General features: G+C 45.3%; 1 protein-coding gene across 1 annotated transcript in view; it reads left to right on the top strand.

The window, feature by feature from the left end:
- Positions 1 to 12,729: 12,729 nt before the first annotated feature.
- The window catches only part of AGPAT5 (1-acylglycerol-3-phosphate O-acyltransferase 5), a 35,363-nt gene continuing 29,627 nt past the window's right edge, over positions 12,730 to 18,465 (top strand). Inside the window, exon 1 of the mRNA XM_006197963.3 lies at positions 12,730 to 13,156. Within this exon, the coding sequence (XP_006198025.2) occupies positions 12,938 to 13,156 (219 nt within the window). The 5' untranslated portion in view covers positions 12,730 to 12,937. The remainder of the gene's footprint in view (positions 13,157 to 18,465) is intronic.

Genomic DNA, 18,465 nt, shown 5'->3' with positions numbered 1-18,465 from the left:
CCATGCCTATCAGTAGATGCCAGCAGTTGTTACTGCAGCTGCTGGTGTGTGTTTGCTCTTCCAGTGTGGGAGAAGAAAAATGGTTGTCCCCCTCATCAGTATGTAAGCCACAGTGCAGCTGCCTCAGGTGCCCAGTTATACCTGAATTTGGCAAGACCATTCAAGAGCCTTCTGCTTGGTCAGCATCCTGGGCTGTGCGCGGGAACTGTAAGCCATGCGCATTAAAGACAGCTGTTCTGATGTTACTTGTTACGTGTGTATCATTGTTATTCTCTGGTGTTAGACGTAGATCACTTGCACTTCTCTGCACGCCAGGCTCTGAAAGCTGAGCGCCTACTTCAGGATAAAGCTATGGTCTCACCATGGGGAGGTCTGCAGGGACTGACCTCATCTTGCCATCATGGTATCCACCTCTCCTCAATTTTCTTATTTTATTACTTATTTTATTCTGCTGGCATCATTGTAAATTACCATATAGTTTATTTGTAACACACAGAAATGTACATGCAACTAACAAAAATAAGCTATTACCATGTGTCAAGTTTAAATACTTCACAAAGAGACAAAATTAGAAAGGAAGAGTCGCAACCGAAACCAGCTGCCAACAGCATGAGTCATATCTGAAACTGGGATTCCAGGAGAAACAGGTGGCTGGGTGTTACTGGCCGCAGAAGGTTGGCTGCTTGCATGGCTGGAAGGCGCCTGTCGGTCAGGCCAGTGCTGCGGTGCCCAGCCAGTGACTGCTCCACTTACACTTGCCTGGCACAGGTGCAGAGCAAGCTGGGCCAGATTGTGAAAGGCCCTGGCGACTGTGAAGAGGGTGCGATTTTAATCCCAGAAAACAGGAGTCTGAAAACAGGGTTTTCAGAAGGGGAAGAGTGAGATCAGATTTTAGAAAGGTGGCGCTGGTGGCAGTGTGGGAAGTGTTCAAACTAGGTCGCAGCACAACCGTCCGGGTGAGAGGAGCTGCAACCAGTGGAGAAGGCAGGATAAGCCGAAAGACATCTCTTTAAAAAGGAACTGGGATAAAGGAAGCCCACCAGCCAACTGTGTAACAATGCAGCTTGGGGAGTGCGTGGACGAAGCCAGGGGAAGATCGAAGGGCAACTTCAAGTCTTTAGCACCAACCTGAGAGGATTCAAAGAAAAGAGCAGGGTGGTGGGTTGGTGCTTCGGCTAAGAACATGTAAAATCCTTGTAGAATTTCCAGGCTCAGATTTTTTTTTAAAGTTTGTAGCTTGGGAGAAGGAATCTGTAGATGTGGGGGCCATTAGAAAATAGTGGATTAGCCAAACCTGTGCACGGAAGTAGACTCATTCACGGATGCCTGGGGAACTGGATGGCTGGATGTGACGGGGGCACTGTCAGTAGACAAATCACAGACAACCTTAAAAATGTTGAGTGAAGGACCGAGTATCTGGCATGTTGGGGACAATGGTCTGGGCAGAGGCTACACAGAGGAGGAAGAGATGACTTCAGGAGCACATTTTCTGGTAAATATTTCAAGAAGTGAAGTAACTTATGGTAGGTCCTATAACAGAGGCATAGCCAAGGGTGTTTACTATGCTCTGGGGAAGGGGAAGGGCACAAGGTCTGGGGGTGCTTTCAGTAGAAAGAAAACTTGAGTTAGGTCCAGATGGGTGACTCAGAGAGGAAGAAAATTCCAGCAGAAATGATAGAGCTTACAAAAATGCCAAGGTACCAAAAAGCTGGCTATTTTAGACAATGAAAGGGACTTGTGTGACTGAAGCTTAGTCTAGAAGGCTGCAAGCAATGGAATATGGCAGCAGAAATGCAGGTCTGGACCGGCCTGGGAAGAGCTTCAGATCTGTCTTTAAGAGCACATACCCCAAAGAGATGTAGGGAATGTTAGCAGGACTGTTCCGAAACCAAGAATGCAAACCTACTCAGAGTGGATTAGGTAGAAGAGTTTATCATAAAGAATCAAGGAACTTTCATTAACTCAGTTGCTGGGAGTCAGCTAGAAATCACAGGAAAGACAGAGGGCAGCTGTGCCTCTCCCCCCACCCCCCATCTTTTGGGGCACATGGGCTGTGTGCCTGGTGCATTTGGGGCACATGGGCTGTGTGCCTGCTGCATTTGCCTCTCTGCAACACTTGTACCTGCACTCCCAAAGCATCAGCACATGTGTGGTTTGGGGTTTCCATGCACCAATTATGACTGCAAGTCTACCTGACTTTGATACTCTAGTGTTCAGTTCTGTCTGGCTCATAATCTGTATCTGATGGTCTGTGATTTCATTACTTTGGATCCAACACTGGAGGCTGGAGAGAGGGATTCCCTTGTACAAACCTGTTTCTATAGATCTTACTTAGTGGTGCCTCGGGGAAGCACTGCCAAGGAAGAGGGCTTAGATTAGAAAAGCACCCCATATGCTTCTACACAGTGGCAGTGGGCTAGGGGTAGCCAGTAAGTCCTAGGGAAAAAACATGACGTGTCTTCCTAGAGTGTGAATTTCCTTTAATTCATTCACTATGTATTGATTTCCTATTTGCTAGGCATTGATTCAGGCTGTAGAAATATAGTAAAAACAAAAAGTCCCTCCCCTCCAGTAGCCTACATTCTAGAGAGGGAAAAACAGATAATACATATTATGTCACAGAAATAAATATAACATAAGGCAAGGTAAGGGGGATTATATGAAGATTAGGCATGGCTGCAAATAAAAACCTAAAACAAGCTTAAACAAGTTTAAAAGGTTTTTTGGTTGTTTGGAGGGGGTTGTTTTTGCTTTCAAGAAGTCAGGAGGTAGGAAGTTCAATGCTAGTCTGATGCTCTATAGTGTCAGGAATTCAAATTCCTTTCTTACGATTGTTCTGCCATGTGTGACTGCCAACATGGTTGCTGGAGCTCCAGCCATCACGTATGATTTTACTCAGTAAAAAGGAAAGGTACACCACACACCCCATACCTCACATACCATTTCCTTATGTTTCATTGACTAGTCAAACCATCTAGGTGCAAGAAAAGCTGGGAAATGGCTTTATTTTAGGCTACCACATGCCTAGGTGAAAATTAGGGATCTAATCATTGTCAAAGGGGAGTGTGGATACTGGAGGAAACTAGCAGTGTCTGTTGCAAGGTGAGCACATGTGTCATTCAGGATGGTTAAGGGACAGGCTCTTTTAACATCTGACAGACTGGGAAAGAAGTGAGGGGACAAGCATGTCCATATACAGGGAGGAACATTCCAGATTCTGGGAAGGCCTGTCCTGCTCCACGCACAGGAAGAACAGCAAGAGGTCAGGATGGCTGCCTCTTTAAAATGACCACCAGAGTCACTCACGGATCAAGCAGAAGCAGTTCCTCACTTTAGTAAGGGATGTCATCACCTAGATGGGAGCAGAGATGGTACTTATGGGGTTGGGCAGCTGTGACAGGGGTTCTCAACTGGTGGACACGGCCAGGCAAGGGCCTCTGAGCAAGTCTGAGGCACAAGCTGCCCTTGCTCAGCCCGCCGTGGAGGATTCTACTGTTTTGGGAAGGGCTTTGCCCAGATGAACCACCTGCTGTTCTGAAAGGACGGCTGAGCTCACTGTCGTCCACATCAATGGAATTTTGAGAGATTTCCGAAGAAAACAGCAGAGTTACTGGTTTACAACCTTATCTTCCTGGGACAAAGAGTAAAGTCGCACTGGGTGGGGGTGGGGGGGCATGTCCGGATCAGTTACATGGCTGAAGCTGGAGTCGCAGGCGGAGCCGTGGTGAGCATGGTGGGGAGGGGGGCGCATGGGGAAGCCTGGGCAGGGCAAGGTCGAACAGGCAGGACTTAATTTGGATTTTACTTAGGTGGGAGTACAGCTGACCCCTGAACAACACACGTCTGACCTGCAAGAGTCCACCTATTCTTGGATTTTTTTTCCCATGGTAAATACTGCAGGACTGGAGGGACCACCTATAAGTTACACTCGAATTTTCGACCACGGGGAGCCTCAGTGCCCCAACCCCCTGAGCGGTTCAAGGGTCAACTGTCTCGAGCAGAGAACTGACAGGGCTCACCTTGGCTGCTGTGTGTTTGCTCGGCTGCCTAACAGGGCTCCAGACGGAGGGCTTAAACAGCAGAAACTGCCCCTCAGCTCTGGGGCTGGAAATCTGAAATCAAGGTGTTGGCTCCCTCCTAAGAAGGATCTGTTCCAGGCCACTTTCCTTGGCTTGGGGATGGCTGTCTCCTTCTTGTGTTTTCCTCTTTTTGCGGGTCTGTGTCCCAATTTCCCCTTCGTACAAGGATGCCAGTCCTGTTGGACTAAGGCCCACTGTAAGCACCTCATTTATCACTGCTTTTAAGACCTTAGCTCCAAATACAGCCACTTTCTGAAGTCCTGGGGGTTAGGACTTGACAAGAATTTTGAAGGGGACAGTTTGCCCACAACAGCTGCTATGCAGAAGATTCTTTCTGAATACGAAGGGGGAAGGGCTTGATGTGGGAAACAGCGACACTTGGCAGGAGGCTGCAACAGTGATGCAGGTGAGACAGGGCGAGGGCATGGCCTCTGGGTGTTGTGGTGGCGAAAGTAACCGCTTACAGAGGGACAGGATACAGGTTGGGCAAGAGCAGAGTCATGGAACTTTTAGCCACTGGTAGATTAGATCTGCTGCTACCAAGCTCCTTCCTTCCTGCCTCAGGACCTTTGCACTTGTTTCCTCAGCCTGAAATGGTCTCATCTTCCATCTGCTCATCATTCCTATTTTAACTTCAATGTCCCCTCCCTAGAGAGGCATTTCCTGACCTTATGATTTAAAGAAGCCACTCCACAGCTATCACATCACCCTATTTTAATTCACTGCTCGCCCCTTTAATTTGGTCGGTCTCTCACCACTGGTAATGGAAGTGACACTAAAATAGGGACCTTATCTGCCTCAGTCACTTATACCACCAGGTCTGAGAGAAAAGGGCCTGGCCCAAGCAAGCACTCAATAACCGAGTGAATAAATAACCTAGTGCCAAACAGCTACAGCAGGTGAAGCCCAGGGAACCCCAGTAACCTGCAGGCTTCCAGGGTGGATGACTGGGCAGATGGAGATGAGAAACCCACCTCAACCTGGCTTCAACAGATACACATTTGCTCATGGACTAGAAGGTGGAGAGACAGGGTGTGTTTCCCAGCTGGTCTGATTCGACAGCTCGAGGATTTCAAAGGCCTCTTGTCTTTCTCAGCTCTGCCTTCAGGGTGAAACACTGTCTGCATCACAGTGAAGCGGCTGTGCACTTTCAGCTTTCACCCCAATTAAGTCACCAACTGGGGAGAGGGAGGAGCTCCCTCTGCAGAGTGAGCCAGCTTCCTTTCCGGAAACCCCAGTCACCCCCATTGGAGTCTCAGGTGTCCTAAAGGGGTTCATCCTAGACCAGTTTTTGTGGCGACAGAAGTAAGGCTATTTTGATTGTCCTACACGAACGGCTCAGGAACCCTTTACCAGAGGAGGTTTGTTTTTTTTTTCAAATCCAGCTTATACCGTTGCTATTTCCTATAGTGGAAATTAAAATGACAAGAAAATACTCTATATAATTTCTTTTAAAAGACAGTAAAGCCCATTATGTTATTTTTATGAAAAAAATTTCAAAAACAAAAAACTTAGAAGAGTGCATTGTTTTAACAGAATGTAAATCTCTTTAATGTCTGACTTCATTGAATACAGCTGGATTTTCTGCATTCAATCTGTTGCCATGGTTTTGTTGGGTTTTTGGTTTTTTTGGTTGAGGCATATGGTGAAAATCCAGCCTCAATCAGACATGTGACTGGAAAGGGAAGTTTAATGGCCTTTTCAGATAATGTGAATATTCTCTCACATTACACTAAAACGCAGGAACTAGAAATTTCTTAAAGGTTGTTAGCAATGTGGAAGTTTGAGAGATCAATGAAGTTTTTGTACCCTGTTACATTAAGTCCAAGTATTGGAAACGTGTCAAGTTCATGAGAGTAAATTCAGGTTTTTCAAAATTCTTAATTTTCATTTAAAAACTTGAGCTTTGCTATCAGCAATATTGTGACAGAATTATTCTGTTCATTTTTGAGAAAATATCTGCCAGAATAGTAATAGCTTATCTGTCACTCTTTCAAGTAAAAATTATGTTCTATGAGGCAGCAGCCAGTTGAACTCACAAATCGAAGGTTTTTCCTCCAGAGAACAATTGTACGTCAACCCGGGCGCCTCAGAAGCGCGCCCTCTGCTCGCTTACCTTTGACTCAGAGAATGGTAAAGGATGTGTGCTCAAGGGTCAGGATTTCATAGAATTCATGTTTTTTTTTTATTACTTTGCTGAGGTAATTAAGTGAAACAAGTGTTTTTCACCTTCAGTCCACGGTCATGAACGCACGGCCACCACGCACTTTGGTGTCACTGCCTTGGTGCCAAGGGGCTGCCAGGCTTACCCACTGTCATCACTGCAAATTCAGTGCCAATAACCAACGTTTCTGGTCATTAAGAAACTGTTTTTGACCTTAGATCCCAAAGGATCTTGGGGAGCTTCAAGGTTCAACTTACACACCTCAGAACTAACCACTGCCTTACACGGATCATGGCCCATCCTGGGAGAGTGGGGGGATCAACTTCCCCCAAAGCACGGGAGCTGTGTTGGGCTGGGGGTGGCTCTTTGATCTGAATGGAAATCTTAGGTATGTCAGGAGGGGAAGGGGGCAGTGGATGCACAAACAACCTATAACAGAAGCCCAAGAAAATAACTAGAAAGTTAATTTATTACAACCATAACCCCTAGGCAAACAAGTTGGATTTGAGACACAAGTAAGGAGGATGTCCACATTTCATTCAGTGTTCGAACAGGGTTGTTTAAATCTTTTGGAACAAGAATGCCTACTTATTTTAGTTTTACAAATAAATAAAAACTTGAATGGTGACTGACCAGATAGAGGCAGAGTACTGGGCCACAATTCCAAGTTGTCAGTGAATAGGAGGCATTCTTGTTCCAGACCTTTCCATGCTTTCATGCCAAGATGAGTAAGTTTCCCTTCCCTTCTGTGGGTACTTCAGTCAGATAGCACCCTTCTATTACCACTAAGACAGTCAGTTTACAGTATCACTGATTAGGGTACAGCTTTAATTACATCCACACCTGAGTTCAGGTAAAATCAGCTTGGCTGTGCCAAGGCCCACAGGCACACCGAGACCTCACAGTGTTCAGGGAAAATGTTCTGTGGTTTGTCATACAGACACTAGTTTATTTAACTCTGCTGTCAGATTGCTCTGTGGGGATTCCAAGATATCTTGAGAATCAATAATTTATTTAGTAGCATGCCACGTAAAAAAAAAAACTCCACATGCAGATTATAAAATGATTACCCTGTATTTTTTCTCCTGTGTTTGTTTTTAATTTTAAGATACATTTTTGTTTACCTCCCATCTGGCTTTTATTTTGGTGTAGGTTATAACATATCCCCCAACGTTCGTAACGTTTCCCCAGAATATACACATGTACTGACATTTCTTGACTAATTCATTCTTTCCCCTCAGATTTTTAAATGCTGCTTTCAGAAGACAATACAAAATACGCACAGACACACACACACACACACACACACACACACACGTTGAGTTTCTGGGCTCTTTTGCCCCACTGAGCCATCTGTTTCCTCATTAGTAACTCAATTCTTACTGCAGCTTTACAGGGTGTTTTGGTACCTACTGGAAAACTCCCTCACTCTGTATATTAGTTTCCTTTTGTTGCTACAAAAATTACCACATATTTAGAAACTTAACATCAGTTTAACTTACAGTTCTGAGGTCAGAAGTCCAAAACGGGTCTTTCTGGAGTAGCCAAGGTACGGAGCAGGGCAGTGTCCTTCCGGGGCTGGAGGTGACAGCTGGCACTGTGGTCTGCTCGGCCCTGAGCCTGCCCTCCTTACTTGGCCCGGGCTGGCCCTCCATCTTCAAAGCCCAAGTGGGTAAGCCCAGGCCCCCTCGCAGGCTGGGCATTGGTCCGCACTCCTTCCACGCCTCCCTCCCCACTTTGAAGGTCCCTGGTGACCACATTGGTCCCACCTGGATAACCCAGGGTTCTCGCCTTACGGTCATCTGATTGGCAACCCTAATTCCATCTGTGCCGCAAATGCTCCCTTGCCAGGCAAATTAACAGATTCACAGGTTCCAGAAATTATGTGGACGCCTTTGGATGGGATGGCCATCATTCTGTCTGCAAGGCTCAGTATTCCTCCTCTTCCAAAACTTTTGAGTTGTTTTTCCTACATGAACTTTAGAATGCTTTTGTCGAGGTCCCACTAGTGGTCTTCTCTTTCGCACCACCCACCTCAAAAAGTAAACCTGGAGTTTCCTTAAGTACGTATTAAAGTCATAGTGTGAGTTTGAATATTACGCACCCTGACGATCAGTGTTAAAAACCAAGTTTCCATCTATCGTGCTAGAAAGGCTATTATTTTTCTGTGTAGAAAATATAAAATGGTTTTCATAATCAAAACAAAGGTATACTTTATCACTGATCCATGATAGTTACATAATAAAATGTTATCTGAATAGTTAATTTTTGTGGTATGTCAGCTTGTGAAAAATATCTATTTTTTGTGAATTTTTCTTTTTTTATCAAGCAATTTAATTTTTTTATTTTGTTGTCAGGGGGCAGAGGTAATTAGGTTTATTTTTAATGGAGGTACTGGGGATTGAACCCAGGACCCCATGCATGCTAGGCATGCACTCTACCCACTGCCCTGTTGCATTCTAAAGAAATACACATGTTCAAATCCAATTTTGTATTTGTAAACGTGTCCTTTTTCTTAAAGGGCGCTCCTCTGCACCAGCTGAGGAAGTTCCTGTTTCCACCCCATAGTAGCAGAAACCAAATTCCCCCATTACTCAAGCCTGAAACTGGGAAGGCATTCTTCACCCCTCCCCCTCCTCATCACCAAGGTCAAGTAACTCTCCGGGATCCCGCCTGCTAGCTGTCTCCTGCACAGGGCATCTCTTTGCTTATTTTTCTCCTTTACTCATTTGTATTTGCTAGGTAGTAAATTAATCCCACCGCCCCACCCTAGACCGAAAGTGTCGTGACCTCAGGGCCTTTATCTGCTCTCTATCCCTGACACCAGGGTGAAGTGGGTGGGGTGTGTACCACTGGGTACATATTTGTTGAGTCAGTATTTCTTTGTAAAAACTTGAAAATACAGGAAGTCTAGCTGACCTTCATGTGACCTTACTTCCCCTCTCCTGAGAAAACCAATGTCATCAGGCGTTTCTGGATGTCTGCATCTAGAAAGACATTGTTTTGTTTTTTTACAGAAATGGGATAATAGTGCATGAGTTATCCAGCAACTTGCTTTTTTCACCTAACCTGGAGATCTCTGACGTTACATTCAGGCTTACTTGTTCTTTTAACTGCTGCATAGCATTTTATGTGTCATCTTTGTGTATTCATGTAAGCATTGTTACTGATGTTCAATTAAGCAGACTTCTTGATTCAGAATCTGTCCACTTTTAGGCAATACTGCCAAACTTCCCTCCAAAAAAAGCTGTACACGAGGAACTCACTTCTCGCTCTCCATACACGGTCACTATCAAAGTCTACACCACCACTGTCTCCAGCTGGGGGTCTAGCAACAATCTTGAAACTGCTTCCAATCTACTCTCCACACTGCCTGGAACACCTTTAAAAAAAATCAAATTTAATCATTCATTTCCCTCTTTAAAACCATTTAGTATCTTCCCAGGATCTTTGGGGTAAAGTCCAAAATCCTTTTCATGTCTCCTAAGACTGTCTTCTGGTTCTTGCCTGTCTCCCTTTTCCTCACTCAACACCCAGCATCCCTAGCTCCTCCCCTGGTCCCTCATACTTTCTCTACTTTCAAATCTTCAAATCGGGCCATCGGTATCCTTGAGAATATGTAAGAATGAGGAGTTTAAGGGACTCTATTTTCAGATGCTCAGCTTTCCTAAAATGGATCTGCCTGAGCAGACTCCTGGAGTCCAGACCCACCTTGCCTTTTCCAAAGGCCCTGCCCACTTGGCCCGGCCCAATCTTACTATACTGCCCTGCACTGAGGTGGAAAAGTATAATAACCTTAGGACACCAAAGCTTAATTTGACAATTTCTTCAAATTAAGTCACCACTAAGAAAGGCATTTCCAATAAAACTCTACCTTTATTTACAATAATTATTAGATTTTCTGATATACATTGATTAAATTGCATATTGCTAACAATGGTCATAGCTCAATCCAGAAGGAATGTTAACTCTTAGGACCCTGATGATACAGTCTGGTCAATAAAAGACTTGGAAGCATAATTAATATTCCATTAGGGTACAATTATGTGGTGGAAGTGCAATGCGAATGTTTTCAAGGAGACAAAAGATCAATGTAAAAACAGATCCAGAAGTAGTTTTTAAATGGGTATGGTGGTATGAAATCACTATGGGGTCCATTTGAAAGATTTCTGTAATCACTTTAGAATTTCACTTACAACTCAACAGAGTTTCTTTCTTTTGTAACTAAACTTATGATAAAAGTAATTTTAGATAAGTGCCCAAACTAAATGAGATCTCCTTAGTATATGTCCCCAGAGTACCACGAACCTCCCCTTTTTCACAAAACTCACCCTACACTTAACTCCCTGCTGAATGCAGCCTTTCACCATTAGACCCCAGAGCCACTGTGTGCAGGCTAAGCTAGGTGTGCTCTTTGAAAACAACCGTCTCAGTCGAGTGGTGGAAAAGGAAGTCAGATTGCAAGGGGTTAAAAAATGTACAAGGTAAGGAAGTAGAGGCAGAGGAGGTGGGCTGATTACACCTGGGGCAGGTGGGCAGGCAGAAGACAGGGTCAGTCTGGGACTGTCAGAAGGGAGAAAGGAGACTGGAGAGCACTGCAACAGTCGAGTAGGTGGGGGACGGGTTTGGATTTAACAAGAGATATGAGAGGCTTGAGTTCTCAGTACCCTATGCCAAAACACAGCACAAAACTTTACAACTCGGTGACTAACAGCAATAAGGGGGTAATTAACAGGAAGTAACATATTTACACACATCACACACATTTACTGACTTCATGTATACAGACTGTAATGTGAACACTGAACTGGCTTTATCTGTTCATAAATATTCTAACTGTAGGTATGTCTGGTCTCAGATAAAGGAAGCATGAACAGCACTGGCGGTGTCCATTATCCACACCCATGACTTTTTCCCTCCAAAATGAGGTCTCACAGTACAGGGCAGTACTTCCCCCAGAAAGAGGGGAAACCTCACTGAAAAACGTTTCTACTGTGTAATGCTTCCTGTTGGCAACATACCTATCTAAACACTTAATCCTTGGGCAAATTCTCTATTCACCTGGCTTTGTCCCATTGGCAAGGTCACCATTTACCAATCGTTACATGATGTCAAGTAAGTATAGGCAGTCAGAGAAAATAGCTGCCATCCTGGCCCTGATTCGAATTTTCCACTAAAATGCGTTCCCGCATAAAGCTACATTCAGAAAACTTCTTTTTTTTTTCTCACTTAAAGCATCTGGCCTTCTTTTGAAGCGCAACTGTCACTGCAAAGGGTTACACAGTAATCTACACCACTGTAGCTAAATGGCAATAGAAGGATTCAGAAGGCCTTTGGATCTGTTTTTACATCAATAAAGTAGCTTCCCTGCCTTCCTACATTTTTATCAAGGTCACAAAAGCATGTCAGTACTTTATTCTACACGCACAGGCAAAGTACTTTCAAGAACCACACAAAAATATGAGGCTCTACATAAAAAATCAGAAAGAAGTTAAAGAGCCAGACCCTGGGGAAGGGAAACAAGAGTGAATTTGAAAAAATCTGACAAACAGTGTGGGAAGAACCTTGTAAAACGGCTGTCCAGGTGTGCGTAAACTTACTACCATTATCGTGATGGAAGACAAAAGGGGCCTGACTGCGAAACACCCTAGCGCCGAGTGAAGGGAAGGAATGGGGGGTTCCATGCACCTGCCGGGGAGAAGAGGAATGAGCCGGGAAGGCGGACGGGTGGGAGCCCCTTGATAAGGAAGGCGAGCCTGGCCCGATGCCCAGGACGGGAGCTGAGAGCGCTCACCGCACTGCTGTAACTGCTCCAGCGGCTGTCTTGCCGGCGGTCCCGCAGTGGGCCTGACAAGCCCTTGCTGCCGGCATGAGCCCTCCGGGGCGGGAAGGCCAGGCTGCCGCTCAGCCCAGGGACCCCCGCGTCACCTACGCGCCCCACGGAAGGGGACGCCTCGGCCAAAGGGCGCATCCCAGGCCCAGAGGCCCCCAAGTGTGTAAACAACTGGGGCGACCCCTCCAGCTAACCCGCGCTGAGTCCGACCGAGACGGGGTCACGGCCGCCGGGGACCCTCGTGAGCCCGCACCCACCTTCACCCGGTTCCGCCCGCCAGGCCCCACCTCCCTTCCCGCGTCCGCAGCGACGCCAGGCTTTGGAGCATGCGCAGTAGCCAGAGCCGGGCAGCCCGCGCGTCCCGGAGGCAGTTGCGCGTCAACCGTCAGCCGCACTCGACCAGTCAAGAGACATGACCTTGCCGCGAAGCCCCGCCCCCGGCGGGGGACTATGGCAACGGACGGCCAATCAGGAGGCGTGTTGTTGGCGCGGAGCCCCGCCCCCAGCAGGGGCAGAGGGTGACGGGCGAGGGTCATGGGGTGTAAGCGATCCTGAGCGACCGAGCCCCCGAGGGCCGCGGCATCCCCTCGCCTCGCAGCCGCGAACAGCGCGCCGGCGCCTCCCTCGCCCGCCCGTCCACCCCCCGGCGGCGGCGCGGTCCATGCGGCTGGGGGCGGAAGCCGGATCCGGCGCGGGCAGGGCGTCTCAGGTGTGGCCGGCGGCCCGCGGAGGTGAGGGGGCGGCGGCGGCGGCGGCGGCGGCTGGTCCCGGCCCGGCCCGGTGATTGGCCGCCAGCTGAGGGCCGCGAGGCGGCCGGGCTGGGAGGAGCCAGCCGAGCATTGTGCGCGCGGAGCCGGGAAGATGCTGCTGTCCCTGGTGCTCCACATGTACTCGATGCGCTGCGTGCTGCCGGCCGCCGTGCTCCTGGGCACAGCCCCCACCTACGTGCTGGCCTGGGGGGCCTGGCGGCTGCTCTCCGCCTTCCTGCCCTCCCGCTTCTACCAGGCGGTGGACGACCGGCTCTACTGCATCTATCAGAGCATGGTGCTCTTCTTCTTCGAGAACTACACCGGGGTGCAGGTGAGGCTCTGCCTGCCCTCCGCGCCCGCCCGCCGCACCTGCCGCCCCTCCCTCCCTCTCGGTCCCACGGGGGCGCAGGCGCACCTCCCAGCTCCGAACCAGCCTGCACCTCCGACTAGTGTGGGGTCGTTCGGCGCTCCGGGGCAGATCCGGCCCCAGGAACACGTGCCATTACCCCATCCTCCAACCCTGGGGCGAGTTTCACGTTCTTACTTAGGGTTCGGCCGGATGCTTCCTTACAGGTACCCCAAGATCACTAGGTAGTTGCAGTAACGTTGTTTTGAGGTACAAGTGAGGTCAGCTGCCCCCTCTTCCCTTCCTTTTCAGCTGTCTCTCTTGTTGCTCAGAAGTTAAGTGCAGATGAACATTTAAGTAGGGCAAGCAGTTGAATGTTACTGGCGTTTAGTCCAAGAAAATGCTATTGATGGAACTCAAAAGTGCGCTTTTAGAAATCGGAGACCTCTTGAAACAGACTGATGTTTCTATTTGGACAAAAAGTACAACTGTTGCATTCTTCTCCAGTATAAGTGAAAGCTGGGCGAGGAAATTAATACATTTGTTTCTGTAGAAGCCTTAGCATAGATAAAATTCTTGCCAACTTTGACTAGGCTTAAATGTGTGTCTAATCTTTTGTCTGATTACTTTCTTTCTGTTACTTTCTTTATGGAGATTGGATTTGTAGATTAAATTTGTAAAACAAGCAAAAGTAGAAGGCCCCCTTAACTTTAAGTGTTTGAAGTCTCTTACACAAAAACAATTGGGAATTTTCCTTTTATTTCCCAATTTGGAAAAAGAAAAAAGGTCCATTTCTTGTTTATTCCTTATCTAGTTAGTCCTCTTCTTTTTTGGTGGGGGTGTGGCGGTTTGGGTGGGATGACTTTTTTTTCTTGTCTTATTTTCCCTAGAGCAGCTGCTTTCACCCTCTTGTCCACCAGCTACTATTCTGAATTTGCAGTTACATTGCTGACGATCCTAGAAGACTGAGTTTGCCCCAGTTGGAGGTTTGGGGGAAGGGAACCGGGAGAAGCCAGGGCCTCCATTTAAATTAGTATCTGTAAGTGTTTCCTAGGAAAGAAAGATTTTCCAGATCCTATGGTTTCCTGATAATTGAATTTTAAAATTGTCCTTATTTAAAATTTTCACTAATTCAGAACAATCATTTCCCCACTCTGTTCTTTGCCACATTTGTCTAAATGTATGGTTTTCATCATGAAAAGTATTTAATTTCATATGACAGCTGGCGTGGGCTAGGATACAGATTCAGAACACATGACAAAGTCATTTAATTCTTAGAAAAAGAATTCTACATATGGTGGATTATTTTATTTTAGATAATAGCATATAACATGTCCTATGTCTTGTAAACACATATACCATTGAAGTAATTTGTATTTAGCAAGTTTCTTACTTTAAAAAATGATGTAAAATTTCACAGTGTTTCTGAAATTCTGTATCTTAACCCCATGTCTGTTCAATACAGACCTCCAATTTATTGGTTGACTTCTCAGCATGTGGTTTTTAAAAAGTTTAATCTGTTGATGATGAGTGGGCCCTCAGTTCTAGAATTCCTAACAAACTTCATCAAGGGACTTAACATTAAATAACATTTTAAATTATACTTGAGGTCCATCAGACATCCTTTTATAAATGCATGAAGAACCAGTATCCAGTGATAATCTTCTAAATGTCAGAATTCGTTTTTCTTTATTAAAAAAATTTTTTTGGTTGCTCTTTCTCCTGCTAGAATATACCAAGAAGTGGTCATTGATATTTGCAGGCGAACGTATCTAGTGATGTGAAACATACCTCCTCTTTAATACGTTCTAAATATTTTAGTCACCATTTGCTTCCTGCTTACATCAGTTGGTGACAACTGATTTACTTTAAAATGTGTTTTACACTAATGGCTCTGTTTGCTAATTCCTTCTTCCCCAAATGCTAACATGATACATGATAACAAGCAAGTGTGAAATTAGATATAAACTAAATTTATTTTTCAGCTGATCGGCTTCAAGTATAAAATAGTTCTAATAACATTAGAAGGAAGAAATAGAATTTGAGTAAGATTTTGATGTTTATATGATGTGTTCAGTTAGCATATTTTGAACTTCTCTAATATTTCATACTTTTACTTGAAAGATTGTTTCAAGTTCCTCAGAAACCCTCAAAGCCTTCATATCTAGAGGCCATTTATAACTGGTTCTTTCTTTTGGTGGTATTGTTTCCTCCAAAATAGTCCTAAACTCTTAATGAGTTAAATTTGTATTCTGTATCTTGCTGTAAAAGCAGCTGAACTATTAGAATGAAACATGTTTATTTAAAATCAGAGAAGAGACCTCACAAGTCCAGCCCTTTTTTATCATGTCTGAATTCTTTCTGCATTTCTGCTGAAATGTTGCCCAGATGCTTCTCAAATATCAGTAATCCTAAATAGATTTAGTTCTAAACAGAATATAAATTGTTGTTGCTTGTATCTTTTTTTCCCCTCTCCTTATTTATCAACCACATGAAGACCTTAAAGGTCTTTCGATTACTTACTTCAGTTTAACTCGGGATAGCAGATTGGAGCAGATTTTGGGGTGCTGCTGCATTTAAGTAGAATGACACAAACCTTTGGTAGAGGAAATTAAACATTTCTCAATCAAATCTGATTCCAGTCTAGCGCATTGTAAGTCTGGCCAGGGAGTAGGTGTGGACTTATAAGAAAATCTTAGAGGAATGTAATTAGAACCTTGTTTTTATACTTTCTATAAATATAAATCCTGGACTGTGAGCAAGACAGTTATTTTAGGTTGCATCTGTATATGATTTTTAAAAATATCTTATTTTTCTGTTTTATGTCACAGGTGCAATAAAATATTCAAACACTGCCAAAATATTTTCAGAAAATTAAACTTTCCCATGCCTACACACGCCTTTCCCAGGTGTGCAACAGTTAGGTGTGTAACTTCAGATTTCTGCCAAGAGCTTTTAAATAAATGTATGAATTGTGGGAAATCTCCTTCTCCATTAAATTGACTTCTTGGATGGGTTCTACAGTAGCACTGGATATACTCGTGATGCATGGGGACACCTCTGCGCCATGATGTTGGAAAACAAAAGAAAATTTGACTCTCTCTCTGTACATAATTTACTTTTCCTCTTACATAAATATGCCTAATTTTGTAGGAGGGAATATGCTAAGAGTTGGCCCTTCTTAAATGGAATTAGAAGTTAATTTTTCCTTTAATATTTTCTCATTGTATTATGGTTTCTTAAACAGAGGTTAATGTTAATAGACAATCCAAAACAAAGTAGTAACTTCTCAGAACCCAGTCTTCATTCCCTCGTCTGGTGTGGGAGTGTGCCCTGTGTTCCAGGCCCCGTGCTGGACTCTGGGGTAGAGTGAAGAAACACAGGGACAAGGTCCCTGCCCTCATGGCACTCACATTCTAGTGGGACACAAAAAATAACACGAAGGCTCAAATGGGCTGTGCTCTGTGACTTCATTCACCTAGTGGGTGGAGGTTGGAGTTTGGGGAAACTTGCCTGAGCAAGTAAGTGACATATGCCTTGAGCTCTGAAAAAGGGCCGTTGGGGAAGTATTGTGGTAATCCAGGCGAGAGGTGATGGTCAGAGTGGGGGAAAGTGTGGGCGTGGAGGGACTGAAGAGAATCCCAGATGTATGTAGAGGTAGCTGATGGGGCTTTGGGTAGGGAGTGGAGAGGATGGGGTGAGCAGCAAACCTGGCATTTAGTGAGTGCTGACTGTGTACCAGGTACCACTGTATTTTGTAAAGTCATTTCATCCTCACAGGATATGCACCATTCCTCCCATTTTACAGACTGTAGAACTAAGGCACGCATGGTTCACGTTTGTGGTGGTCAAGCCAGGATTCAGTCCAAAGCAGCCTAGCTTCAGGGTCTGTTTTCCAAAGATGCTTTGCTAGGTGGTGTGGCTACATTGGTTGAAATAACATCCCTGCTCTCAAGATACTCACACTGGGAAACACACTGGCAGTTACAGTGGAGGACAGTACTGAACTTGGAGTGTTTATGTTTATTAGCCCTATGACACAAAGATAATATGACTTGGTTATTCAGGAAGGCTGTATCAATTGCTATGAACTACTTTTTGCGTTTTTACTTCAAGCGGGAGTACTATAGTGTGTTTCAGGAGAAGAGGTTCTCGACGGCTAACTGAGTAAACATGAAGGCTCCTAAGCATGGCGTTTCAGGCTGTCTAAATTCTGCCCTGGCCAGCTTTTCCATTTGTTGGTTTCACTGTAGCCCAGCCGCTTCCTCCCCAGCCCTCCCCAAATCACACATCCTCAACAGCATGCCTTTGGACCACTCTGTATGCGTTCTTCCAACTCAGGGCCCCGCTTTTCCTCATCTGTCATGATCTCACCCCATCTCAAAGTCAGAATCACTTATATGTAACATTCATGTGTAATATTAACATAACATTAACGTATTTAAATATAGTTATTGTCCCATTTCCAAGATTGTAGCCCCTTAGAGGCGGCAAGAAAGGGGAGGGTGACTTGGCTTGCTTGTTCCCTTTCAACAAAAGGGCAGAGCACTGGACAGCAGTACTGATCTGTGCTTCTGGAAATGTAGGTGAATCTCACCTTTTAAGAGGTGAGGCTCTGAATGCCCTTGCTAGTCGACAGGTTTTGATCTAACAGGGTCTACAGGTCTAGTGAGTCAGTTTGCCTTTTTAATAGAGGAGGAAGAAACATGCACTCCACCCTTAGCAGTCAGCCTGAGAAGGTCAGAGGCGTTACAGAAGCGAATTCCAGGACAGCAGGCAATACAGAGAAACCTTTGTTTACTTGTCAGTAAAAACCTGTACTTCTTGCAGTTTTTTAAGTAAGTGATTCTGTAAGGTTTATTTTGTTTCCTCTGCTTCTTTGTAGGAACTGGCCATGAAAACTGCAAGTAAGCAAGTGTTGCCTGGGAATTTAGAGGGCGGTGCGCGTGTCTAAGTGTGATATCTGGAAGCAGAAAGAAGGGAGGGGGGCGATACCTGGAAAGGAGGGTCATGTTAGTGCTAACCACATGCTGGGAGCTAGTTTTGGTGGATGAAATGGTCTCTTGGGGGTGGGGAATAGCTCAGTTGGTGGAGCACATGCGCAGTGTTGGTTCAATCCCCAGTACCTCTATTAAAAAAAGAAAAATGAAAATGCCTCTCATCTCAAGTAACACACGTAGTTGAGCAGTTAGAAAGAAGTCAGTTGTTTTTTAACTGACTACAACAGGATAAGTTACAAAGTACCAAAATGAGCAAAGAACTGAGGAAGTACAGGAGAACCACAGCTGAGTGCA

The sequence above is a fragment of the Vicugna pacos genome, chromosome 26 (genome assembly GCF_048564905.1).
Source record: "Vicugna pacos chromosome 26, VicPac4, whole genome shotgun sequence".
Classification (NCBI taxonomy): Eukaryota; Metazoa; Chordata; class Mammalia; order Artiodactyla; family Camelidae; genus Vicugna; species Vicugna pacos.
The sequence above is the reverse complement of the archived record's forward strand: the minus strand, read 5'-3'. Positions and strand labels throughout refer to the sequence as shown.